The 27,515-nt window shown below is 32.4% G+C and overlaps 2 protein-coding genes and 1 pseudogene across 2 annotated transcripts; all 3 read left to right on the top strand.

Moving 5' to 3' along the window:
- Positions 1 to 1,220: 1,220 nt before the first annotated feature.
- On the top strand, positions 1,221 to 2,835 carry LOC100264815 (galactinol synthase 2-like; annotated as a pseudogene).
- Positions 2,836 to 8,067: 5,232 nt separating this feature from the next.
- LOC100249324 (galactinol synthase 2) lies at positions 8,068 to 10,259 on the top strand. Its single transcript, XM_002281268.5, has 4 exons — positions 8,068 to 8,481; positions 8,569 to 8,889; positions 9,502 to 9,636; positions 9,729 to 10,259. Exons 1-4 carry the CDS (start codon positions 8,164 to 8,166, stop codon positions 9,930 to 9,932), a joined length of 978 nt encoding a protein of 325 aa, XP_002281304.1. The 5' UTR covers positions 8,068 to 8,163; the 3' UTR covers positions 9,933 to 10,259.
- A 10,452-nt stretch (positions 10,260 to 20,711) lies between these two features.
- LOC100254435 (galactinol synthase 2) lies at positions 20,712 to 22,656 on the top strand. The gene is made up of 4 exons (XM_010661417.3): positions 20,712 to 21,029; positions 21,114 to 21,434; positions 22,272 to 22,406; positions 22,519 to 22,656. The coding sequence occupies exons 1-4, from the start codon at positions 20,712 to 20,714 to the stop codon at positions 22,654 to 22,656; spliced, it is 912 nt and encodes a 303-aa protein (XP_010659719.3).
- Positions 22,657 to 27,515: the final 4,859 nt, after the last annotated feature.

Below are 27,515 nucleotides of genomic sequence, written 5' to 3'. Positions count from 1 at the left end.
ATCATTCAATCTAATTTGGGTCTAATATTTGACTTATATAGGACTTTAGATGTATAATTACGTAAATTCTTAAGAAAAGTATGTAGGAATTGTGTGTACCCTTCATAAAAATATGTACATTTGATTTAAGGTAAATCCTAACCTCATTTGGTCTATTTCGAGTTTAAGATTTGACTTATATAAGCCTTGAGGTGCAATTGAGACATTCCTAAACCTCATTTGGCATGGTAAAACCTTGTGTACATCATTTTAAAAAAAACGAGAACATTTTTTAAAAAAAAAATGCATACATCCATTTAAAAAATTATGCATAATTGATTCAAATTTAATTGTTTTTTCATTCATAAAAGACAAGATATAATATTCACGTGTATAGTCTTTAGAATTTGAGGCTATTTCATATTTCTTTTAAATAAAATATATATTCTATCTCACTTGAATCCTACCCTCCTTCAATTGACTTAATTTTGATGCGGGGTGTTCATTTAATAATCCTACTAACAACATCAACTTTCAATTGAACCTATCATTTTTCAATGATTATTATTCTTAATTTTATAATAATTTAATTCATTATCTTAATTCACAAGTAATGTGGCTTTCGACATTTTTGTCTATAGTCGAAAACAAATCATTATTCATACATTATCCTTTAGCCTTAATCCGGTATTTGGGGCAACTAACTGTCTTAACACCGCCCGCCACATGGAATTCGGCCACGTGGTGTCTCTTTCTAACCAACTGGACCTTCACAATTAACGGCCCCCACCTTATCTGTTCCAAAAATGGAATAATAAAAATCGACAGACGATTCCGGTGACTTTTCCGAGATATGACACAGATTATTAATATTATGATAGATTTCGGATTGTTCAGAATCAATCCTTTAAGGTTCACACGTTATAATTCGTACATGCGAAACACACAACGAATTCCTTTAATTTCATAATCGTTCTTGCTCTATGAAATCGAAAACCAATTCATCAGCACGGTCGGTTAAGACCACACCAGTAGGTTCATCAGAACATTCCCTAAGCTTTTCTGTAACCGTCGGGTCGGAATCTCCGCCACGCGTACAGTGGGATTATTTTTTATAGAAACTACGTAGTCTTGCTCACTTTTACTAACGCGCCGACTACGTCGTCTTGAAGCAGCAAGCACAACCCCCTCCATGCCTATATAAACACTCAAAATCTACAGCCACGCACCTCAGAAATTTATCAAAACCAAATCAATTTTCCCTCATTTTCATGCCAAAGATTCTAGTTTTCTTTGGTTGAAGGAAATAATGGCTCTTAATTTCGCCTGTGCAACTGGTTTGGCCAAGGCTGCCAGCCTTTCCAACAGGGCATGTGACATTCTTGGCTGGAAAGGGCGACTCCTTCAAGGGCGTGGTGGGGCTGATCAAGGGGCTGAGAAAGGCGAAAGCCACTTACCCACTTGTGGTGGCGGTACTGCCGGACGTCCCCGCGGATCACCGCTGCATTCTGGAGGACCAGGGCTGCGTCGTCAGGGAGATCGAGCCGGTGAACCCGCCGGAGAACCAGACCCAGTTCGCCATGGCCTACTGCGTCATCAACTACTCAAAACTCCGCATCTGGGAGGTGGGTCTATAGCCATTTCATCAAATTTTTACCCTCTGATTCTTCCTTGACTTGTTCTAATTCTGGGTTTTTTTTTTGTTTTCAGTTTGTGGAGTACAGTAAGATAATATACTTGGACGGAGACATACAGGTGTTTGGTAACATAGATCATTTGTTTGATTTGGGTGATGGGCATTTCCATGCTGTGATGGACTGTTTCTGTGAGAGATCGTGGAGTAACTCGCCGCAGTACAGGATTGGGTGCTGCCAGCAGTGCCCGGAGAAGGTGAAGTGGCCGGCGGAGATGGGTCCGGAGCCTCCTTTCTACTTCAACGCCAGCATGTTTATCTTCGAGCCTAACCTCTCCGTCTATGACCATCTCCTTAGCACTCTCAAGATCACTCCTGCTAGCACTTTTGCTGAGCAGGTTGGCCAAATTTCACGAGGATGTTTTTCTCATTTTGAACTAGTTTAAGGAGTGTTTCGAACAATTTTTGCATGGTGGCCTATTTCTTGTTCATTAAAAATTTCCTTTCAGTTGTATCAACTATTTGAAAATCTCCTTTCTTATATATACTTCTGTTTGCAGGACTATTTGAATATGTTCTTCAAAGACACCTACATGCCCATTACACTAACCTACAACCTTGAATTGCCCATGCTATGGCGCCACCCAGAACACGTTGACCTTGAAAGAACCAAAGTTGTTCGCTATTGTGCTGCCGTAAGTATCATTTATTTTTAATCCGATATTAGTCCGTAAATCCTAAATCCAAGAAACAGGTTTATGCGATGAGATAAGTCAGTACTTACAAGCCTGTATTGGATTTTCAGGGTTCAAAGCCATGGAAGTATACTGGGAAGGAGGAGAACATGGAGAGGGAGGATACAGATGTTGGTGAGGAAGTGGTGGGATATATACAATGATAAGAGCATGGATTACATTAACTCATCTGCAAACGGGCACCCGCTCAGGGCGGCGCTTTTGGAGGCCGGCGTAGTCCACTACATTGCGGCCCCATCGGCTGCCTAGACGATTCATGATCGGTTGCTTAAGCTCAGTCTATGCATTTATGAGTTTTGATTTTAATACTTGGGTTTGGTTCGAATCCGGGGTGAACGTACGTATTCTTCTTCCATAAGAGGATTCAGTGTTGATTTTGTTTTGTTGTTGTTGATCATCGAAATTTGTAGGGTTTATGAATATTTGATGATACAAATGATGCAACTTCCACTTTGGGCTTTTATTCATTCGAGAAATAAGTTTGATTGTCGTGTTTGATACTGATTTCCATGTGATTACGAGCTGTCCTAACGAGAAAAGAAACGAAACTGCTTTTTGGATTTTTAGTAAGTGTCCTAAAATAAAATAATTAATAATTATGATATTATAATAAAATAATTAATCTAAATTTAATTCATGTCTTATTAATAATAAAAATAATTTTTTAATTGCAAATAAATATATTTTTAATGAAATACGAATATTAATGATATAATAAAATCACAAATTATATATAAATATTATAAACATATAGATATTAACATTTGTTGATTTATATTGTTAAAAATGAATAATAATAATTTCTAATGTTATTTATATGATCATTTTATAAATAGTATAAAAATATGTATTAGCATTTTATAAGAGTATAGTAAATTTATTTTGTTAAAAATAAAGAATAATAATTTAAAATTAATAGTTGTTAATACTATTCTATTTTATATTATCTTTTTAGTTATGATATATAATTTTTGAGTTTTAAATTATTAAATTTATTAATAAATTCAATTCTCTTGATTTAAAATTCATTTTCTCTAATAAAAAAAAAGAAAAAAAATTATTTATACGTTATCCTTTAGCTTTAATCCGGCAACTAACATTACTGTAAGATCTTTCCAGGTACGTGGGTCCTTTACAGGTGGCAAGGCGCCGTCCTTTACATGAAATTCGGCCACGTGGTGTCTGCTTTTCTTCACACTCCCACCCATTATATAGAGGTTAAGTACTAAATAAGCCATTGAAAAAAAATGGTAAGAATAATAGTCATCTCAAAACATTTATCAAATTAATCTTTTATATTCACGTAAATATTTATATAAATTTTTTTTTAAGTATAAAAAACCATCGTTAGTGACTATAATTTTAAAAATTTTAGACATATCCTTAAAACTACAATTACAAATTGAAACCATAATTAATAATTATGATTTCAAAATTATTTTTAATCCACGTTTGTTATCATGATTTTAATATTATTTTTAAAATATTTTTTTATCATAATAATCATAAAAAAAAATTATCATAATAATCATAAAACTACCGTTATTATGAAAAAAAATTAAAATAATTTGTGACTGTGGTTTTATAATTATTATGAGAAAAAATATTTTTTTATGATTATTATGATAAAAAAATATTTTAAAAAATAATATTAAAAGCACAATATTATTAAAACGGATGTGAATTAAAGAAAATTGTAAAATCATATTATTGTAGTTTTAAGGATATTTTTAAAATTTTTAAAACCATAGTCATTAAGATGATACGAAAGATTAATTTGACAAGTATTTTAAGATGGTACTATTTTTATCATTTTTTTCAATAAATGGATTATTTTGGACTTAAACTCACGTCACTGAAAGATCCGGCAACTAACATAACTGTGATCTTTCCAGGTATGTGGGTCCTTTACAGGTGGCAAGGCGCCGTCCTTCACATGAAATTCGGCCACGTGGTGTCTTCTTATCTTCACACTTAACTGACTCCCACCCACCTCATATGTTCCAAAAAGGGAATAGACCAAGTGGCAGCTTTGGGGAGTATCGTACGCCTTGTTCCCCGGTTGGAAATTTCAAATTTCGTATGTGTGGCGGATCCGGTGTGTCGCACCTCATGGGTATAGAAAAGGTACCAGCCTACCACAGTCTACAAATGTGAACCGCTGAGCGTGAAACTCCTAAGTGGACAAAATCAAAATTTTATATGAAGGATATGTCATAGATTTTTAATATTATGGTCGATTTCGGACTGTTGAGAATGAATCCTTTAAGGTTTAAGGGCTTAAGAATGATAATCCTAACCTTAAAACTCATAGAATAAATCTGGGCATAAGAATTGATCTGGACATTTCATTTATTTTGTTAAATCCTAACCCTCTATTTAACCCCTAATCCCCCTTTCTTTTTATTTTCTTTTCTTCCATTATCATAGTCGCCCCATACTTAGGTCGGCACCCCCTCTTCCTTCCCTTCTTTCCTTCATTTTCTTTTTTTTCTTCCATTTCTTCCTTCTATCTTCTCTTTTCCATCTCATGACCGGTATCATCGCCCTCCACATCCATCACTCATGGATTTGGTGACCCCCATTCTGTTAGAATTTATATAAGTGAATGAAAATTAGAATTTTCTTTTCTTTAGAAGACATGTTGTTTTCTAATAGATATAACTTGTTTTAAAGACACATTCTTTTCCAAAAGACGGTGTTGGTATCTTAAGACACAATCTTGCATCAAATAATGTGTCTATTACCTTAAAGACACGTCTCTTCTAAAGGTCACCACCAAATTTATAAATAGGGATCCCATATGATATTTTCATTCATTCATCCATTCTTTCCACTCTTTCTCTTTTATTATCATTCAAGTCTTTCCTAACTTCAAGTCTAGTAAATTTTCTTTTCTATTAAATATTTAGTATTTAAAAGAGTATAAATCATCAAGTGATTCGTTGTTTCTTGTGATTCGAAGTGCTACTATCATATAAAAGTAATCGTTATATCTTGAGAAATGCTTGACAATAAACCATAAACACATGAGTGAGAAATTCGTCTTTAAGGACATACAGTTAAACTTTAATCTTGATCAACCTTATTTCTGAATTTCAATTTTTTACTTCATTTTATTTGTATTTTTTTTATACACATTTATTATCCATATATTTCAGTGATCTGGATAAAACTTTCAGCCTAGATCTGCACAACTATCACGATGGGGTCAGTGTCTTTCACCATTGACACCATTCTCACTGCATTGTGCTTTGGCAGCCATTGCACCTCCTTGCCCTTGTTGCCACTATTAATAGTTTTCATTATTGCACTTCCTCACCTATGAATAAAAATGAAAATATTGGTAAATATGATTCTATTGGAATTTGGATTTTATGAATATGTCGAAAATATTGATAAAATATCAATTGATATTTTGATAAAAATATTGGTGGAATAGAAATTATTCAAAATTTATACAAATACTTGAAAAAAATTTTAAATTATAAGATAAGTCAATATACACACTTTAAAGTATAGTATAATGTTTATCAAATTTTTTTTAGAAAAAATTATCTCAAATTCTTTTAATGTATTTATATTCATTTATTTTAAAATTTTAAAACTATTTTTATTAAAATATGTTTTATTACATTTTAAATAAAAAATTAAAGCTTTTTTAAGATTTATATAAAATACTTTATTTGAGATTTAATTTCTAAAATTTAATTGCTTGTGGTGATAATTTTTTGTAATTGACATTAATTTATTTAAATAATTAAATTTATTAAAAAAATATATTAATAATTTATCTTATTAAATTAATTTTAATTTATGAATATTAGAACTTCATTATTATTATTTTTTATATTTTAGAAATTTTTTGAATAAATTTATATTTTTAATATTTTAAAATAAAAACATTCAAAATTAAAAATAAACCATCAGGTTATTAGATAGGGCCTAAGTCTTTTATCAATATCTTAACATGTTTCCATTTTGCTGAAACCGAATCCAGAAAATAGAGAAAGTAAAAATACTTTTCAAAATTGTTTTGTTTTCACAAATAAAATATTATCTGAAATAAAATATTATTTTGGAAGGTCATGTAAACTATCATATTCTTTATTGGACTATTAATTGTCATAAAATGGTTAATTTTTGTATTAGAAATAATTTATTTTAATGGATTAAAAAAATATAATTAATCCATTCATTTTTAATCATAGATATATTAAAATTAATTTATTAGACTATTGAATTATAAATTTTAAAAAATAAATATAATTTGGTTATTTTTATTATTCTTGTGTAAAAAGAATTTCAATATCAAATAACAAGGTTTCGTAGTTTTTCAATTTTCAAATTAGTTTCCGCAAGAAATTTACTTTTATTCAAAACCTCCTTAAATAACAAGGTTTCCTAGTTCTTCTAAGATCGAGGGCAATGGTTGGGCATTTCCCCCCCTAAGCATCACCTGGAAGCCGACGGTGGAGATCAACAATCTGAGATTCACCTACACAGAAATCGACGGCCAACCTCCTCCCGGATCTACGCCTCTGATCGGCCACTTCTCTCTCACTCTCAACTCCGGCGACGTCTGCCTCCTAGTCTGAATGGAAGAAAAAAACATTATCTTAAAATTTAATTCATTTCCTTAATTCACAAGTAACGGACTTTCCACAGTGTAGTGTATAGTCCAAAAGAAATCATTATTTATACATTATCCATTACACTTATTCCACACTTTAGGGCAACTAACATAACTATAAGATATTAAGATCTTTCCAGGCATGTGGGTTCTTTACACGTGGCAAATCACCGTCCTCTACATGGGATCTGCCAGGTGCAGGCTCCTTCTGACGAATTCGATCTTCACACTAATAACCACCACTGGCCCCCACCTCACCTGTTCCGAAAATGGAATAATAAAAAATGACAGACGTGTGCTTTTTCGACGCGTGGCAGTTAGCATGCCTAGTGGCGCAACAAGGGGCGCCTTTCGTGTAAAGGGTTTACACGCCTGGTCGGTGAGGATAGCGAGCGGCGGTGAAGAGGTGGCGTTTTTTTGAAATACCGGATTTACCCTGAGTGAAACTTCGCGAGGGTGAGGGATCCGGTGTATCGCATATCGTGGGGGTAGAAAGTTGCCGACATATCTGAACCGTTGATTATGTTAGAAACGCCTAAAAATGGACCAAATCATGATTTTATATGTAAAGATATGTTATAGATTTTCATATTTTGGTCGATTTTGGAGCGTTCATATTGATCCTTTATGGTTAATGGTTGGATTCACACGTGATAATTTGTACATCCGAAAAACACGATGAATTGCTCTTAAAATTAATATTTTTTTGCTCTAACAACTATTCTTAAAAATAAAAAATATAAAGGGTAATTTAGTCATATCAGTAGAGTGGATTCGACTGCCTTAGACTGGAATCCGGAACTCTCCTTCATCGTCGGATTGGAATTTCCGCCACGCGTACGGGGGGGATTATTCTAGGGAGAGGATAACGCAGGAATCTATGGAAAGAAAAACGACACCGTTTTGGTGGAAATTTGGGGAAAGCAACAAATGAAACGACGGCGTTTTGAGAAGAAAGCCGAGTGGACGCGTGGGTTTCATGTATTGATCCACCTCGTACTTCTCATTTTCAAATGATTTTCTTGATTCAATCCAACCACCCTCAATGCCTATATAAACACCACACTACACCACCCAAAGTCTACAACAAACTCACAATTTGATCCAAACAACTTTCAACTTTCCCTCATTTTCTTTCTAGTTATCTTTAGTTGAAGGCTCTAATGGCTCCTACTTTGGCCTCTGCAACTGGTTTAGCCAAGGCTGCCAGCATTTCCAGCCGGGCATATGTGACTTTCTTGGCCGGTAACGGCGACTACGTGAAGGGCGTGGTGGGGCTGGCCAAGGGGCTGAGAAAGGTGAAAACCGCATACCCACTTGTGGTGGCGGTACTGCCGGACGTCCCGGCGGAGCACCGCCGCATTCTGGAAGACCAGGGCTGCGTCGTCAGGGAGATCGAGCCGGTGAACCCGCCGGAGAACCAGACCCAGTTCGCCATGGCCTACTACGTCATCAACTACTCCAAACTCCGCATCTGGGAGGTGGGTCTTTAGCCATTTCATCAAATTTTCACCCTCTGATTCTTACTTGACTTTTTCTAATTCTGGGTTCTTTTTTTTTGTTTTCAGTTTGTGGAGTACAGTAAGATGATATACTTGGACGGAGACATACAGGTGTTTAGTAACATAGACCATTTGTTTGATTTGGATGATGGGTATTTCTATGCTGTGATGGACTGTTTCTGTGAGAAGACGTGGAGCAACTCGCCGCAGTACAAGATTGGGTACTGCCAGCAGTGCCCGGAGAAGGTGAAGTGGCCGGCGGAGATGGGTCCAGCACCCCCTCTCTACTTCAACGCCGGCATGTTTGTGTTTGAGCCTTGCCTCTCCGTCTATGATGATCTCCTTACCACTCTCAAGATCACAACTCCTACCTCTTTTGCCGAGCAGGTTCGTCAAATACCATGAGTCATTTTGAGCTAGTTTAGGGACTGTTTGGCTCAATTTTGCCTAGGTTTCCTTTCGTTCAACTCAAACTATTTTTTTCCTGGTTTTTCTAAAATGGATGAAGTGTTTTGAGGCCATTTCTGTCATTTTAAACAGGTTCATTTTTTGTGATCCTTGATTTCCATTTTTCTGTTCTAAAAACGAGGGTTTTGTCCTTTTTCTTTAAAGCTTGTATTTACACTAAACTGATTTATCGTTTTAGTTGCTTTTACTGAAATGCCCCTTGGTGCAATGTTTGTCACTTCAAACTGATTTCGGGTATGTTTGGCTCCAACTGTTTTCTTTCTTCCTGCTATAAAAATATTCCCGGTATTTTGGGGTCTTGTAGTTTTCAAACACCTCCCTGAATTAGGTTTCCATTTTTTCTACTTTGGCGCATGCCAAACTGTTTCTTTTGGCTTCTTGCTTTCTTAAAACTGAAAATTCTTACAAAACTAAACCATGTCAACATTTCCTAGGAAACAGCCAAACAGGGGCTCATTTTCTTGTCCATGAAACTTTTCCTTCTCGGTTGTATTCTCTAATACCTACCATTTTGTATATTTCTGTTTGCAGGACTATTTGAATATGTTCTTCAGGGACATCTACAAGCCCATTCCACCCACCTACAACCTTGTTTTAGCCATGCTATGGCGCCACCCAGAGAACATTGACCTTCAAATAACCAATGTTGTTCACTATTGTGCTGCTGTAAGTATCATTTCTAAGTCCGGAATTAATCCGTAGACCCTAAAATCCACATCCCTAGACCGGCTTATAATAAATCTGTATTGGATTTTCAGGGTTCAAAGCCATGGAGGTATACTGGGAAGGAGGAGAACATGGACAGGGAAGATATAAAGATGTTGGTGAAGAAGTGGTGGGATATATACAATGATGAGAGCTTGGACTACAGGAACTCATCGGCAAATGGACAGCCTTTCACGGCGGCACTTTCGGAGGCCGGCGTAGTCCACCACTTCATTACTGCCTCATCGGCTGCCTAGATCGGTTGTTTAAGGCTCAGTTTATATATATAGGAGTTTAGTTTTGGTAGTTGGGTTTGGTTTGAAGCCAGGGTGAACATATTCTTCTTCTTTCTTCTAAAGTTTTAAGTCTAGGAGAAGGGTTGTATTGGGAGGATATGTAAGGTTGATGATTTTTTTATTTCCATTTTTGTTGATTGGAATTTGTTGGGTTTATGAATATTGGATGATATGAATGTAACAAAATACATTAATTAGCATACGATTGGTGTAAACTTACAATATGCTTTTGTGATCAAAAGCTTAGAATTCCTATCTATATATAATTGATTCTGAAGTTTCTTTCAATTTTATTTCTTGAAGTTATTTTTGCATACAAGTTGTAGTATCGAGAAACCAGAGCCAATTGATCCAACACTACCTACTGAAGCCAAAAACATGGATCCCCTTTGTTGCTGAGAAATTCAAATTTGAGCTTCAAATATTCGCTATTTATTGCCTGAGGAAACTTAAACCTTCGATACTCGAGTCGAATACTTTCTCTCCTTTTTTTCCTCAGGATTCTCTCCAACCAAACTATAACTACCGAAAATTTAATCTCTAATTAATCGAAAATGAGAAGCATAATGAAACCAAAAATAAAAATAAAAATCAGCTATTATCATCTGATTCCACTCGGTCACTGACCTAGGATTAGATCTACACTATTCAAATTTCTCAGTAAGAACGAAAACTCAAAACTCCACCGAATCAAACCTTATTACTGAATCATTTCCACTATCTTGAAATATGAATTCTTTTTCCTTAGTTTCCTACATTTTCCCGGGATCCATACAGAGAACCAACACAACATAAAGCAAAATCTTCAAATTTCAATATTTTTCTTAATCAAATTAGATTAAAATCCAGGCATACCTGTGAGTGATTGGAAGCAACGGAGATGGAATGTATCCGCTTCAAGGAGTTCGATCCCTGAGCAACCCATAGTCGGCGATACTGCTGAGAAATCGCATTCATCGAATGCCATAAACTCGCCAATCGCAAGCTATCATTCGTGTCCATCCGTACCGCCGATCCATAATCCTAAGCATTCATACACAACGTCAGACCACCATTTGTTTCCCTAGAAAACAGTGTCCACAAAAATTTTCCGAACTGAACTCCATCTGTAAAGATACATCTTTCCTAATAAAGAATCTTACAGGAGCGACCAATTTACCCTGAAGCTCTGAATAGTTGCAAAAAAATTAAAATTTTTCCTTTTTTATTTTCTCAGAAAAAATTTTCATAGAAAATGATTTCCGTGGAAATGTAAAGGAGATTCTTACCTCGTAGAAGATTAATCCTCCGGATTTGTTGATGATGTACACTGTGAATCGCGGCTATTCGAATTCGTTTTCCAGAAAGAAAGAAAACGAACATTGCCATCATGTATCTCTTTTCGAAAATTAGGCCCAACCCAACCTTTGGGTCGGGCCCAAATAATATTGGGTTTGTTTCTAATTGGTCCATTTTGTAAATTCCTTGATCCGGCTTAAATCTTGAAATATAAAGAACCAGCATGGGGCAGACTAATAGCCTTCCTCAACAAGGCTTAGTTAATTTCTCTCTCTGAATTTGGATCGTGGATTCGGGTCTTGGATCAATCCTCGAACTTTAAAATAAGAAAAAAAAAAATTCTAACGTTTTAGCAAAAAAACAATATGCAATTAAATTATAATTGACAATTTCGTGGGTCCCATGTTGAATATTAAGTGTGGAGTGGTTGTGCTGTTGCATTTCATTTTCCTCCGTGTTTGACAAATCTAAGCAAAATGTGGCATATGAGAATCTTGGTGGGTTTAATACTTTTATAAACTTTAAAAATGTGACGTGGCTATTCTTTTTTCTGAATTTAATTTTCTAATTTCAAAAGTTAGGTGAGAAGTTTTTATTTGTATGAATCATCTAAACAATTAACATAACAATTTTAAAATAATAAATTACGAAGATAAGGAAATAAAATTAAATATTATGATTTTTAAGAAAAATATGTAGGAATTATGTATTTATTTTTGAGAAAAATGTGTACATTTGATTTAAGGTAAATTGTAATCTCATATGACATATTTTGAGTTTAAGATTTGATTTATATAGATTCTGAGATGTAACTGAGGCATTCCTAAACCTTATTTGACGTGGTAAAACCTTGAGTACATCCGTTTAAAAAAAATAAGTATATTTTTTTATCAAAAAAATGCATACATCCTTTAAATAAATTACGCACAATTAATTCAAATTTAATTATTTTTTCATTCATGAGGGACAAAATATAATATTTACTCCTTCAATCGACTTAATTTTGATATGGGAGTTCATTTAATAATCCTACAGTACTCACAACATCAACTTGCAATTGGACCTATCATTTTTCAATGATTATTATTCTTAATTAAAAGGGATGCAAGCTTTTATATTACAAGATTTATAATAATTTAATTTATTATCTTAATTCACAAGTAATGTGGCTTTGGACATTTTTGTCAATAGTAAAAAACAAGTCATTATTTATACAGTATCCTTTAGCCTTAATCTGCTCTTAGGGGCAACTAACTGTCTTAACACCGCCCTCCACATGGAATTCGGCCACGTGGTGTCTCTTTCTAACCAACTGGACCTTCACACTTAACGGCCACCAAAAATGGAATAATAAAAATCGACAGACGATTCCGGTGATTTTTAGAAACTAACGATGTGAAGAAATCAGGATAGTTTTAAGCAATTAAAGTATTTTTTTCTCATAATATTACAATTTTTAATAAAATATTTTGTTTTTAATGTACATATTTACCAAATAAATCCCATTTTAGTGTAGAGTAAATGGAAAATATTAAAATGCAATATAATGTTTACTTTAAGCATTAAAAAATAATACAAATTCTATTTTATATATTTTTATTCATATTACAAATAAAATATAAAGATAAAACATTACATATCTCATTGAATATATTACTTTAAGATATCATCTTTATTAGATTTAATGTCCAATGATATCATATTCATTGAAAATCATATTATGGATCCGCATTTTTCATGTGCGTCTCCATTTGACACCGAGAATAATTTTTTATTGTAAAAATTTGATTTTTTAAAAATGACTTGAAGTCGTCACTTATTTATTTTTTATTTTTTCAAAAAGCAAAAACAAAATAAGAAATAAACACCTTAAGTATGACTTTTGAAAGAAAAACAAGTTTGTGAAAAACCAAGTCTGCAATTAAGTTACCTATTGAAAATGTATGGTGATAAGTCATAACAACTCTCTAAACCTGTATACATACGGACTTTACTAAATGAATCAAGAGAATTATCTTCAAATTGATAAATGGTAGTTTTTTCATTTATACTTTCATTCGTTCATGTACAGAGTATATATAGAAGGTAATCGTCATTTTAAGAATGGAAAAGAATGATACAAGGAAAGAATGATATAAGAAAATAACAACTAATATCCTAATAACTCAACTTTCCTAATACTCAATATTCATAATATCTCAACTTTCCTAATATCTAAACATTTCTAATATCTCAACACTAAATGATATAAGGAAATAATGATATAAGGAAAGCATTCCTAATATCTCAACACTCCCCCTTAAGTTGGCGCATAGATGTCACACATGCCTAACTTGTCTAAAAATTTTGAGAACACTTGACTTGAGACAGCTTTGGTAAGGATATCGACCAATTGATCTTGTGATTGAATCTTAGACAATTCCACAATCTTATCATCCAACTTTTCCTTAATGAAGAATCTATCCACCTCGACATGCTTTGTATGATCATGTTGTACTGGATTATGAGCAATGTCACATGCGGCTTTATTGTCACAAAACAATCAGATTGGTTGCCTAGATAGGTAACCTAAATCCTGTAAGAGGAGTCTTAGCCATAATGCCTCACAAAGTGCTAGAGTCATACCTCTAAATTCCACTTCTGCACTTGAACGAGCGACGACATTCTGCTTCTTACTTTTCCATGTCACAAGATTACCACATACAAGGTAAAGTAACCAGATGTAGATCGCCTATCATCCACTGCACCGGCCCAATCAGCATCAATATATACTTCTATACTTTGATGATCAACATTTTTAGCGAACAAAATTCCCTTCCCAGCAGCATTCTTCAAATACCTCAAAATACGCATGACTGCATTCATATGTTGCTCTTCAGGATTATGCATATATTGACTCACTACACTCAATGCATAAGCAAGATCTGGTCTTGTATGAGCTAAGTACATTAATCTCCCTACAAGTCTCTGGTATCTTCCCTTATCGGTTGATACTTGATTAGGCTCAACACACAATTTCAGACCTTCTTCTATTGGTGTATTAACAGGTTGATATCCCGACATTCTAGTCTCCTGTAAAAGATCTAAGGCATACTTTCTTTGAGACAAAAAAATTCTTTCACTTGATCGAGAAACTTCAATCCCAAGAAAGTATTTCAGAGGACCTAGATCTTTCATTTCGAATTCTTTAGATAGATAATTTTGCAGAGCTTTTCTTTCTTCAGGATCATTTCCTGTAACTACCATGTCATCCACATATATGATGAGTGCCGTAATCTTACCATGTTGTTTTTTCAGGAACAAAGTGTGATCTGAATTACTTTGACGATAGCCAAAAGCTCTCATTGACTTTGTGAACCTTCCAAACCATGCTCTCGGGGATTGCTTCAGCCCATACAATGACTTCTTCAATTTGCACACCTTCTGACATTGCTTTTCTGACACCATGCATCCTGGTGGAAGATCCATATATACTTTTTTAGATAGCTCGCCATGCAGAAAGACATTTTTCACATCAAATTGTTGTAATGGCCAATCTAGGTTTGCAGCTAAAGACAGTAATACTCGAACTGTGTTGATCTTAGCTACAGGTGCAAATGTCTCTGTGTAGTCAATTCCATAAGTTTGAGTGTACCCTTTTCCTACTAGTCTTGCTTTAAATCGTTCAATACTACCATCTGCCTTGTAGTTCACAATATAGATCCAACGACACCCAATTGACTTCTTTCCTGGTAGACATTCTATGAGTTCCCATGTTTCATTCTTCTGCAATGATTTCATCTCTTCATTCATGGCTGCTTTCCACCTTGGATCAACTAAGGCTTCCTGCACACTGTTAGGAATAGTTACAGTAGATAATTGATTTACAAATGACTTATTTGATTCAAACAAACGATGGTTGGACACATAGTTGCTCATGGGATATTTGACTTTGGTAGACAATTTAGGTTCATATGTGGGTTTAGGAATACCTCTATTATGACGGTGTGGTAACCGTTTCATGAATGGATCAGGTTCCAAATTAAGAACACCCTCAATAGACGATGATTGGTTTGGTATTTCAGTGAAGACATTTTCAGACCCAAATTGTTGACCACTCATATCCAACTCACCCACTTCCTGGTTCACTAGTTCAGATTGTCCAGATTCATCTTCCTCAGAGATATGATAATCATAATCGAGAGTCTGAATTTCCTTATGGTACTCCCCCTGAAGTTCAGACTCAGATGAAAAATACATCGAATCTTCATGAAACACCGCATCCATTGTAATATACATTTGTTGAGTTGGAGGATGGTAACATCGATATCCCTTTTTGTGCAATGCATATCCAACAAACACACATTGCAATGCATGAGAAGTTAACTTGGTGCGTTGATGCTTGTGTAGATGCACAAATGCCACGCAACCAAAAACACAAGGAGGTAGATTTGGGACGGTTGGGGCAACTACGACATTAGTAAGAGCTTGGAGAAGTGTTTGAAAGTTAATTGAGTTAGAAGGTACCCGACTGATCAAGTATGCGGCAGATGTGATTGCTTTTCCCTAATAAGATATCGGTGTTTTTGCTGTTATCAAGGAAGCACGAACAACCTCTAACAAGTGCCGATTTTTTCGTTCAGAGACTCCATTTTGCTGGGGTGTATTGGAACAAGTAGTCTGATGAATGATGTCATGTCCTTCCAAATACTTTTGAAGATCAGAACTTTGATATTCTCCACCATTATCACTACGTAGAACCCGAACCTTTGCATTGTATTGAGTTTCAATCATTTTATGAAAATTTTGAAACAACAAGTTTCCTTCATCTTTGGTCTTTATCAAGCATAACCATGTCATTCTGGTACAATCATCAATAAAAGTAACAAACCAACGTGAGCCACTCAAAGTTGGGACTTTAGATGGGCCCCAAACATTAGAATGTATAACCATAAAAGGAAACGGACTTTTATTCAAAATTAACGGAAATGAAGCACGATGACTTTTAGCCAATTCACAAATATCACAACGGAAACCAGAAATATCACTCTTTGCAAACAAATTAGGAAACAATTTTTTTAAATAACCAAAGGAAGCATGTCCCAAACGTCGATGCCACAACCAAATTGCAGACTTTTTCTTCTTCCCCTCATATCCATCTGCCATCAAGGCTTGTTGCAACTTATTTGAATAATTTGACTGCAAGTCCAAATAATAGAGTTTTCCCCACTTAATACTACAATCAATTGTCTATCTTGTTTGGATATCCTTAATCACACAAAATTCAGGCCAAAAAATGACAATACAAGATAAGGCTATAGTGATTTGAGAAACTGACAAAAGATTGTAATTTAAAGATGGAACAACTAAAACAAAATCCAAATTCAAAGTATCAGTAAGAGTTAAGGATCATTCCCCAATAACTGGGGTTGTATTACCATTGGCCGTAGAAACAATTTTTTTGTGAGGAAGGTCTAAGGGGTGAAACTTGTTTAGAATCAAAAGTCATATGATCTGTAGCACCAGAATCAATTATCCATGCACTATTAATAACAGGTGTAAAAGTATTTAAAAACTTACCACCATAATCAATAGCGGCTACCAATGCAGAGGCTTTCTCAGCAACATTAGCCTTTGTTTTTATTTTGGCAAGTTTTCTTGGAATCCTTCTTCCGTTGATCACGATTATTATCATTAATAACAAAGTGTTGATAGCCTAAACATGATCTAAAGGTCCATGGTTCAAACCCTCGGTTCCTCATTGTTTTCCTGGTCATACCAAAAGTCGTTGCTTTGAAATTGTGGGATATCCAGACTGGTGGGACCAGTCTTATTGCATTGAGTGCATTTGAAGGTTGATTTATCAATATTAGGGCTTGTCTTAGGATGGTTGATCGCTGTCGGACTACCATAGCAACAAAATATCCAGGATTTCAGTTCCATGGCTCTGATACCATCTTCAAATTGATAAATGGTAATTTTTTCATTCATACTTTCATTCGTTCATGTACAGAGTATATATAGAGGGTAATCGTCATTCTAAGAATGGGAAAGAATGATACAAGGAAAGAATGATATAAGGAAATAACAACTAATATCCTAATATTTCAACTTTCCTAATATCTCAATATTCATAATATCTCAACATTCCTAATATCTAAACATTCCTGATATCTCAACATTAAATGATATAAGGAAAGAATGATATAAGGAAAACATTCCTAATATCTCAACAAATTATAACAATTAATTAATTAATTTTGGATACTAAGAAAAATAATCATATAAATGAGTATGTATAAGTCATGGTGAAAATCAATATACACAAAAATAATGATGAAATCTAATTACAAGAATACACAAAATAAATTATAAGAGGATTATATAAATTAATTTATTGAACTGATTAAAAAATGATTTTTTAAAAAAAATTTCAAAGGATTTTATTAAAAACAATTTTGAATTAATGTGTCAATTTAATTATTTAAAAAAAGAAGTTTCAATTTATTTTCAATAAATGATTTTATTCAACTTTATTTGTTGTCAATTTTTCTTTTCAAGAAAGCTATTGACACTTTTTTTTTTTTTTTTTTTTATCAAAACAATTTATTACAAAATTTCAATTTGACAACAAAATTTATTTTTATTTGCTTTTATTAAAAAATGAATGAACTTTTACAACTTTATTTACAAAAATATCTCAATTTATTTTCATTTAAGAAAAGTAATTTATACAAATTATTTTAAAATATATATATAACTTTATTTCCAAAAGGATTTTTAATTAAAAACAAAAAACAAAAATGTTAAAATTCAATCCAATTTTATTAAGAAAATGATTTCTACAACTTTAATTTATAAAAATAACTCTCATCCTATTCTAAAAAATATATATTTAAATCCTCTATTTCCAAAAAAATATTTTTAATCTCATTTTAATTAAGAAAAAATAATTTATTTACAAAACAATTTTTCAGACAATTATTATTAATTTTTTTAAATTTTATTTTATTTTACATTTTCCTAAAAATACTTTTCTTAATTTTTATTAAGAAAACTTACTTTGATATATATATATATATATATATATATATATATATATTCTAAACTATTATTTTATTAAAACATGTTTACTAAATTGTTCCTCTTATTTAAACAAGTTTTGGTTTGTTCAATATTCAATTATATACGTGACGAGTAAATATATACAAATAAATATTTAGAGAAACCAATAAAAATAAAACCAATAAGTAATGAGAAATAAATCGTGTACCCCAACAAGCTTGTAAGGCTACAACTAGTTAATTATTTTCATGTTCCTCCATTTCTTCCATGAAATTCAACTATCTATGTGTCATAAATCCATACTCAACCAACAGAATTATAAAATGAGTTCATGCAAAAACAAAAATAGCTCAAATATAAATATCAAGAAATATACAAAGTGCAAAACAAATATTCAAACTCAAGTTCAAGCTTCAAATTAGTCTAATAAATTTTATCAATTAAAATGGGCTCAAATTAGCAAATGTAACCTAACAAAAATATCCCCTATGTCATAAGCTCTAATCCAAAATCTCCATATTAATTACCAAAATACAAACACATTCAATTAAGCCCCAAATATGTCAAAACAAATAAATCCAATTAGGTCTAAATTTAACATCCCATGATGCAAGCATAATTTAAGACAAATCCAAACCCAAAATCCAATTATCACTAAATCTAAATAAAACATAAATTAACAAACTAGATTAGAGACCCCAATCAAAATACAAGATTTAAAATATACCTAACTTATTCAAACTTAATCAAAAGCTTACAAATAATATCTCACTCAAGTAAATGCAAGCCCAAAAATAGTAGAAATTGGCCCAAACAAACAATCTCAATAATCAAGAATAAATTACTGTAAAAATTATATAGGAATAATAATAAAAACTAAAATAAAAAAGAAATAAACTTACTTAAATTGGAAGAAAATGGTGAAATGTGAGATAGGTGGAAGGGGGGTCGTTGGCTGGAAATGGCATCATTGATCGGTAGTGGCATCACTGGCTGGTCGACGGTGCTACAGGCAGCGACGATCTTTGTTGGGTTCAAGGATGAAAATATCGGTAATCATGAATATATTGGTACTTCGATTTTCATAGAAATGTAATTAGAAGTATAATGATATTTTAAAGTTATTTTATTAAATAATTTGATATATGTATAATATGATTTATCATATTTGATAATAATATCATATGCATCAATAAAAATATGAATTTTATAAATGTATATTTATTATTAAATTATATCAAATATTATATCATAATAATATTATGATATTTGATTATAATATCTTTAATTTTAAAATATATATTAATATTAAAATTATGATTCATTTAATTCGATTATATTAAATGATATAAAATAAATTATGATATATGTATAATTTTTTAATATTTAATTAATCTATTAATGATATTAAAAACAATGTGGAAAAAATTATCATGATAATATTTAATAAGGAGCAAGCTTTGCCCTTGTGGTAAGTGAGCTGAATCTTGACCAAAAATTAAAAATGAAGCGGAAAGGAGAAAAGAGTGGAGAGAGAATGCCGGTTATGACATAATCTTCCATTGTGAAGATGGAAGAGGAGGGGCGTCTACTCTCTAGAAAGGGCAAAGAGACGTATGGAAAAGTATTTGAGAGCAATGGTGGGCTGGCTGGGTTAGCCCTGCGAGACCATTAAAAAAAGGCTTGGCATGAAAGATTCACCCCCACACAACCCATCCTGTGAAGTCAACCCCCAACCCCAATTATTATTTTTTTTAAAAAAGAATTATTATTTATTATGCATGAGAATACGTGAACCTATTAATGCGGATGTACCACTCCTTTGAGAATGAGCATGTTTGTCCTTTTCTTCTTCTCCTCCTCCATTTTGAAATCTAGCCGTTCATCATCATCATATGCACCCATGGACGCATGCTATCATGACATGGACCATGACCATCATGCATGCTCCTGGTATGACCATTAATTCACAACTCTCCCAGATGACGGAGTCAAGCTTAAAGGAATATTCACCCACAACTGCTCCCTTTTGAAGACCCAATTGAAAAAATACATAGCCTTCCCAGTAAGCATCATAACCAAAAAGTACCTTAGATTTGGAAATATTTTTCACTGAACAGTATTTTTTAAAATTAATTTTAAATTCACAGTACAATTACAAAAAATCCTTGGAAATTAGAGTAAAATGAAACGACCTAGTTTTGAGCAGAGAAGATTGATGCGGAAATTGGAAACAAATGAAACGACGGCGTTTTGAGATATTTTGATTTGACTTTATTGTTTCCATCCAACCACTCTAAATCTATAAATATACCCAGTATACCACACGGTATTTGCAAAAAACTGGATCCGAACAACATTCAACTTTCTCTCATTTTCTCTCATTTTTCTCTCTAGTTTTCTTTGGTTGAGGCTCTAATGGCTCCTACTTTGGCCTCTGAAACTGGTTTGGCCAAGGCTTATAGCCTTTCCGACAGGGCATATGTGACGTTCTTGGCCGAAAATGGCGACTACGTGAAAGGCGTGGTGGGGCTGGCCAAGGGGCTGAGAAAGGTGAAAACCGCATACCCACTTGTGGTGGCGGTACTGCCGGACGTCCAGGCGGAGCACCGCCGCATTCTGGAGGACCAGGGCTGCGTCGTCAGGGAGATCGAGCCTGTGAACCCGCCGGAGAACCAGACCCAGTTCGCCATGGCCTACTACGTCATCAACTACTCCAAACTCCGCATCTGGAAGGTGGGTCTGTAGCCATTTCATCAAATTTTCATCCTCTGATTCTTCCTTGACTTGTTCTAATTCTGGTTTTTTTTTTGTTTTCAGTTTGTGGAGTACAGTAAGATAATATACTTGGACGGAGACATACAGGTGTTTGATAACATAGATCATTTGTTTGATTTGGGTGATGGGCATTTCCATGCTGTGATGGACTGTTTCTGTGAGAGATCGTGGAGTAACTCGCCGCAGTACAGGATTGGGTACTGCCAGCTGTGCCCGGAGAAGGTGAAGTGGCCGGAGGAGATGGGTCCGGAGCCTCCTTTCTACTTCAACGCCGGCATGTTTATCTTCGAGCCTAACCTCTCCGTCTATGACCATCTCCTCAGCACTCTAGTGATCACTCCTGCTAGCACTTTTGCTGAGCAGGTTGGCCAAATTTCATGAGGGTGTTTTTCTCATTTTGAACTAGTTTAAGGAGTGTTTCGAACAATTTTTGCATGGTGGCCTTTCGTTCAATTCTAAAAATGAGGTCTTTGTCCTTTTTCGTTCTTTTTTTCTTTAAGCTGTTTTTTTTAGGAAAAAGTTGTTTTTCTGAACAGTGGTTTGAGGGTCTTGTTGCCATTTTAAACTAGTTTAGATTCTGTTTGGCTCAATTTTTTTCCTTGTCTCTTCGTGCCTTGGTTTCTACTTTTGCGTAGTTATACAAGCATGGTGTTTTCATTTTTTGAAAAATCTTCCTTAATTTGGTTTTGGTCTGTTTTGTTTTTGTTGCCTCAAAAAACACTTCTGTGTTTTGTCCTTTTTCTTTAAAGCTTGTATTCGCAAAATCGTTTTATTGTTTTCTCAAAATGATCCTGAAAACATGTGATCAAAATACACGTTTTCAAAAACACACATGCCCCTGGGTGTAACACTCTTGAGGGCATTTTTGTTATTTCAAACTGTTATTATTTCTTTTTATTTTGAACCATTCTTTCATATTTTGTAATTATTATTTTTACATTGTTTCCCAAAAACAATTGAAAAACTTGTCTAAATGTCTTTTAGCATGGAGAAACAGAAATATGTTCACAAAACAGGCTCTTGGGTTGATGCATAGCAAACTGTTTGTTTGGTTTCTTGCTTTCTTAGAACAGAAAATCCTCGACTAAACATTTTCTAGGGAGCAGCCAAAGAGGGCTCAGTTTCTTGTTCATCAAAAATTTCCTTTCAGTTGTATCAACTATTTGAAAACCTCTTTCTTATACATACATCTGTTTGCAGGACTATTTGAATATGTTCTTCAAAGACACCTACAAGCCCATTACACTAACCTACAACCTTGGTTTGCCCATGCTATGGCGCCACCCAGAACACGTTGACATTGAAAGAACCAAAGTTGTTCGCTATTGTGCTGCCGTAAGTGCCATTTATTTTTATTCCGATGTTAACCCGAAAATCCTAAATCTAAAAAACAGGTTTATGCAATGAGATAAGTTGGTACTTACAAGCTCCTGTATTGGATTTTCAGGGTTCAAAGCCATGGAAGTATACTGGGCAGGAGGAGAACATGGAGAGGGAGGATATAAAGATGTTGGTGAAGAAGTGGTGGGATATATACAATGATGAGAGCTTGGATTACGGGAACTCATCTGCGTCGGTTGCCTAAACTCAGTCTATGCATTTATGAGTTTTGATTTTAGTACTTGGTTTGGTTTGAATCTGGGGTGATCGGATAGAGTGTTTGATTTTTACTTTTTTGTTGTTGATTGGAGTTTGTTATGCTTATGAATGTTGGATGAAATAAATGATGCCACCACCCCTTTGGGCTTTTATTGATTGTCATGTTTGAAATTCTGGGATAGAGATAGAATGGGAAATCAATTTTATTTTTTGAAGCTATTTTTCCCGCGAGAAAACAACTATTTCCCTAATTTAAAATCTTTGGAAACAATAAAAACACTTAGAAGAAATTACACAAAGGTTATATACTCTATGTTTTGTGTACGATTTCGAGGGTCAAACAAAACTTTGAGTTAGGTTTTGAAATTTAACATATCGATATGCAAATTTTCATGTGATAGCAAGTTGTTCTATGGAGAAATGAGAATCGTTTTTTAAAACAGTTTTACGTTGTCTTGTCTAAAACAAAAAATTTTAAAAATTAGTTTAATAATTAAAAACTGATTTTTATTTTTTAAGAAAAAAAAATGATATTTTCAAATAATATATTTTAGATATTTTATATTATTTTATTTATTTTTAAAAAATTATTACACAAAATATTTAGAATAATTAAAAATAAATTATTATACATAAAATTATTTAAAATATATTAAAAATATTTTAGGTTTTGTGTAAAGGATCGATAACAGCTTTCAAGAACTACTTTTTTATAAATGTTTCCGAAAACATTACAGCCCATAAAACCTTACCAACCCTTGTTCACTCACTGTAGATACGTGGAATCTTCCGCGCCCACCAATGCTTCTAGCGTCTGACAACATGCCACGTCTCTCCCTCTCTCTAAATCTATATATAAATTCTTCTCCTCCCGGATCTACGCCTCTGATCGACCACTTCTCTCTCACTCTCAACTCCGGCGAGCGCTGTAAGTATCATTTCTAAGGCCGGAATTAATCCGTAAACCCTAAATCCACAACCCTAGACCGGTTTATAATAAAGATGTTGGTGAAGAAGTGGTGGGATATATACAATGATTAGAGCTTGGATTACAGGAACTCATCTGCAGACGGAAAGCCATTCACGGTGGCGCTTTCAGAGGCCGGCGTAGTCCACTACATTGCCGCCCCATCGGCTGCCTAGATCGGTTGCTTAAGCTTAGTTTATATAAATAGGAGTTTAATTTTAGGAGTTGGGTTTGGTTTGAAGCTAGGGTGAACATATTCTTCTTCTTATTTTATTTTCTTTTTAAAAATAAAACAAAAATAAATAACGAATCAAAGTGTTTTATAAAAAACTCAAATTAGCGAGTTTTATCATCGAGTGAGAACGCATCATGCCAAAATACGGGGTCCATAAATTCAATTACAAGAATATATAAAATAAATGATAAGAGAATTATGCAAATTGATTTATTAAACGGATTAAAAAATATTTTTTTAAATTAAATTTCAAAGAATTTCATTAAAAACAATTTTGAATTAATGATGTCAATTTAATTATTTACAAAAAAAAAATAGTTTCATTTATTTTCAATAAAACATTTTATTCAACTCTATTTGTTGCCAATTTTTCTTTTCAAGAAAACTATTGACACTTTTTTTTTTTATCAAAACAATTTATTACAAAATTTTAATTTGCAACAAAAATTATTTTTATTTGCTTTTATTAAAAAATGAATGAACTCTTACAACTTTATTTATAAAAATATCTCAATTTTTTTTCATGTAACAAAAGTAATTTATACAAATTATTTTAATATATATATATATATATATATAACTTTATTTGCAAAATGATTTTTAATTAAAAACAAAAAAACAAAAATGTTAAAATTCAATCCAATTTTATTAAGAAAATGATTTCTACAACTTTAATTTATAAAAATAACTCTCATCCTATTCTAAAAAATATTATTTAAATCCTCTATTTCCAAAAAAAATATTTTTAATCTCATTTTAATTAAGAAAATATAATTTATTTAAAAAACATTTTTTTGGACAATTTTATTAAAAATTAATTGTTGGAACAACTTTGTTTACAAAACAATTTTTCCAACAATTATTATTAATTTTATTTTTAATTTTATTAAAAATAATTTTTTTATATTTTCCTAAAAATACTTTTCTTAATTTTTACTAAGAAACGAAACTGCTTTTTGGATTTTTGGTAAGTGCCCTATAAAAAAAAATCATCTTTTAAAGTGGCTATTTATTTTTTTAAAAAAAAAAAATTTATAGACAAAAATCGTCTTTTAAAAAGATAATTTTTTTTTAAAAAGATAATTTTTTTTTTAAAAAAAAAATTATAGGAGAAAATGATTTCTTTTTATTATTATTATTTTTTTAAAATTCAAAAAGTTTAAAACGATAATTTCTTAAAAACAAAATTAAGGGAAGAAAGAGAAGAAAAAAAAGAAAAAAAAGAAATTCGAAGGTGAAATAGAGGGATTTCCAAAAAAATAATTTTTTTTTTCATTTTTCATATTTTTAATAATATTTTAACTAATAATATATTTTAACAATAAAATTATTATAAATATATTCATTGTAAAGTTAATTGATTTTATGTTTATTATTATTGATATATTATTTATAATTATAATATTATAATAAAATAATTAATCTAAATTTAATTCATGTCTTATTAATAATAAAAATATTTTTTTAATTACAAATAAATTACAAATAAATAGATTTTTTTAATAATATACGAATGTTAATGATATAATAAAATCTCAAATTATATATAAATATTATAAAAATATAGATATTAACATTAATTGATTTATGTTGTTAAAAACGAATAATAATAATTCAAAATTAATAATTTCTAATGTTATTTATATGATCATTTTATAAATAGTATAAAAATATGTATATTAGCATTTTATAAAAATATAGTCAATTTATTTTATTAAAAATTAAGAATAATAATTCAAAATTAATAGATGTTAATACTATTCTATTTTATATCATCTTTTTAGTTATGATATATAATTTTTGAGTTTTAAATTATTCTTTTAAATTATTAAATTTATTAATAAATTCAAGTCTCTTGATTTAAAATTTATTTTCTCTAATAAAAAAATAATAATTATTTATACGTTATCCTTTAGCTTTAATCCGGCGACTAACATAACTGTAAGATCTTTCCAGGTATGTGGGTCCTTTACAGGTGGCAAGGCGCCGTCCTTTACATGAAATTCGGCCACGTGGTGTCTCCTTATCTTCACACTTGACTGGCTCCCACCCACCTCATATGTTCCAAAAAGGGAATAGTAGAGTCAGTATGCCTCCTGGGACCAAGTAGCGGCTTTGGGGACTATCGTACGCCTTGTTCCCTGGTTGGAAATTTCAAATTTCGCAAGTGTGGCGGATCCGGTGTGTCGCACCTCATGGGTATAGAAAAGTTACCAGCCTACCACAGTCTACAAATGTGAACCGCTGAGCGTGAGACTCCTAAGTGGACAAAATCAAAATTTTATATGAAGGATATGTCATAGATTTTTAATATTATGCTCGATTTCGGGCTGTTGAGAATGAATCCTTTAAGGTTTAAGGGGCTTAAGAATGATAATCCTAACCCTAAAACTCATAGAATAAATCTGGGCATAAGAATTGATCTGAACATTTCATTTATTTTATTAAATCCTAACCCTCTATTTAACCCCTAAACCCCCTTTTTCTTTATTTTCTTTTCTTCCATTATCGTAGTCGCATCATATTTACGTCGTCACCCCCTCTTCCTTCCCTTCTCTCCTTCATTTTCTTTTCTTTTTTCCATTTCTTCCTTCTATCTTCTCTTTTCCATCTCATGACCGATATCATCACCCTTCACATTTATCACTCATGGATCTGATGACCCATTTTTTGTTAGAATTTATATAAGTGAATGGAAATTAGAATTTTCTTTTCCTTAAAAGACATATTGTTTCTTAATAGATATAACTTGTTTTAAAGGATGTGTCTTGTATTTAAAAGATACATTCTTTTCCAAAAGATGTGTCTATTACCTTAAAGACATGTCTTTTCTAAAAGTCACCACTAAATTTATAAATAGGGATCTCATATGACATTTTCATTCATTCATCCATTCTTTCCACTCTTTTTCTTTTATTGTCATTCAAGTCATTTCTAACTTCAAGTCTAGTCATTTATCTTTTCTATCAAATATTTGGTATTCAAGAGAGTACAAATCACCAAATAATTTGCTATTTCTTGTTATTTGAAGTGCTATTATTACAAAAAAAAAAAAAAAAATTGTTATATCTTGGGAGATGATTGTTAATAAACCGTAAGTACATGAGAGGGACAAATTCCTTCTAAGAACATAAAGTCAAACTCTAGCCTTGATCAACCTTATTTGTGAGCTACTTCATTTTATTTGTATATTTTTTTATACACATTTATTATCCATATATTTCAATGATCTAGATAACACTTTCATCATATATTTGCACAATTGTCACGATGGGATTGCTGCATTTCTCCATTGACACTGTTCTCATTACACCATGCGTTGGCAACTATTGCACCTCCTTGTCCTTGTTGCTACCATTCATAGTTTCCATTATTGCACTTTCTCACTTATGAGCAAAAGATGAAAATATTGGTAAAGATGAATATATTAGATTTTATAAATTTATCAAAAATATAGATAAAATATCAATAAATATTTTGAAGCAGAGTTTCAAACCATTGGGATATTAGATACGACTTAAGGCTTTTATCAATATCTTAACATATTTCAATTTCACAAATAAAATATTATCTAAAATAAAATATTATATTGGAACGTCATATAAACTATCATATTCTTTTATTAGACTATTAATTATCATAA

This window comes from Vitis vinifera, chromosome 14 (genome assembly GCF_030704535.1).
Source record: "Vitis vinifera cultivar Pinot Noir 40024 chromosome 14, ASM3070453v1".
Lineage (NCBI taxonomy): Eukaryota > Viridiplantae > Streptophyta > Magnoliopsida > Vitales > Vitaceae > Vitis > Vitis vinifera.
This window is presented reverse-complemented; position numbering and strand designations above follow the sequence as displayed.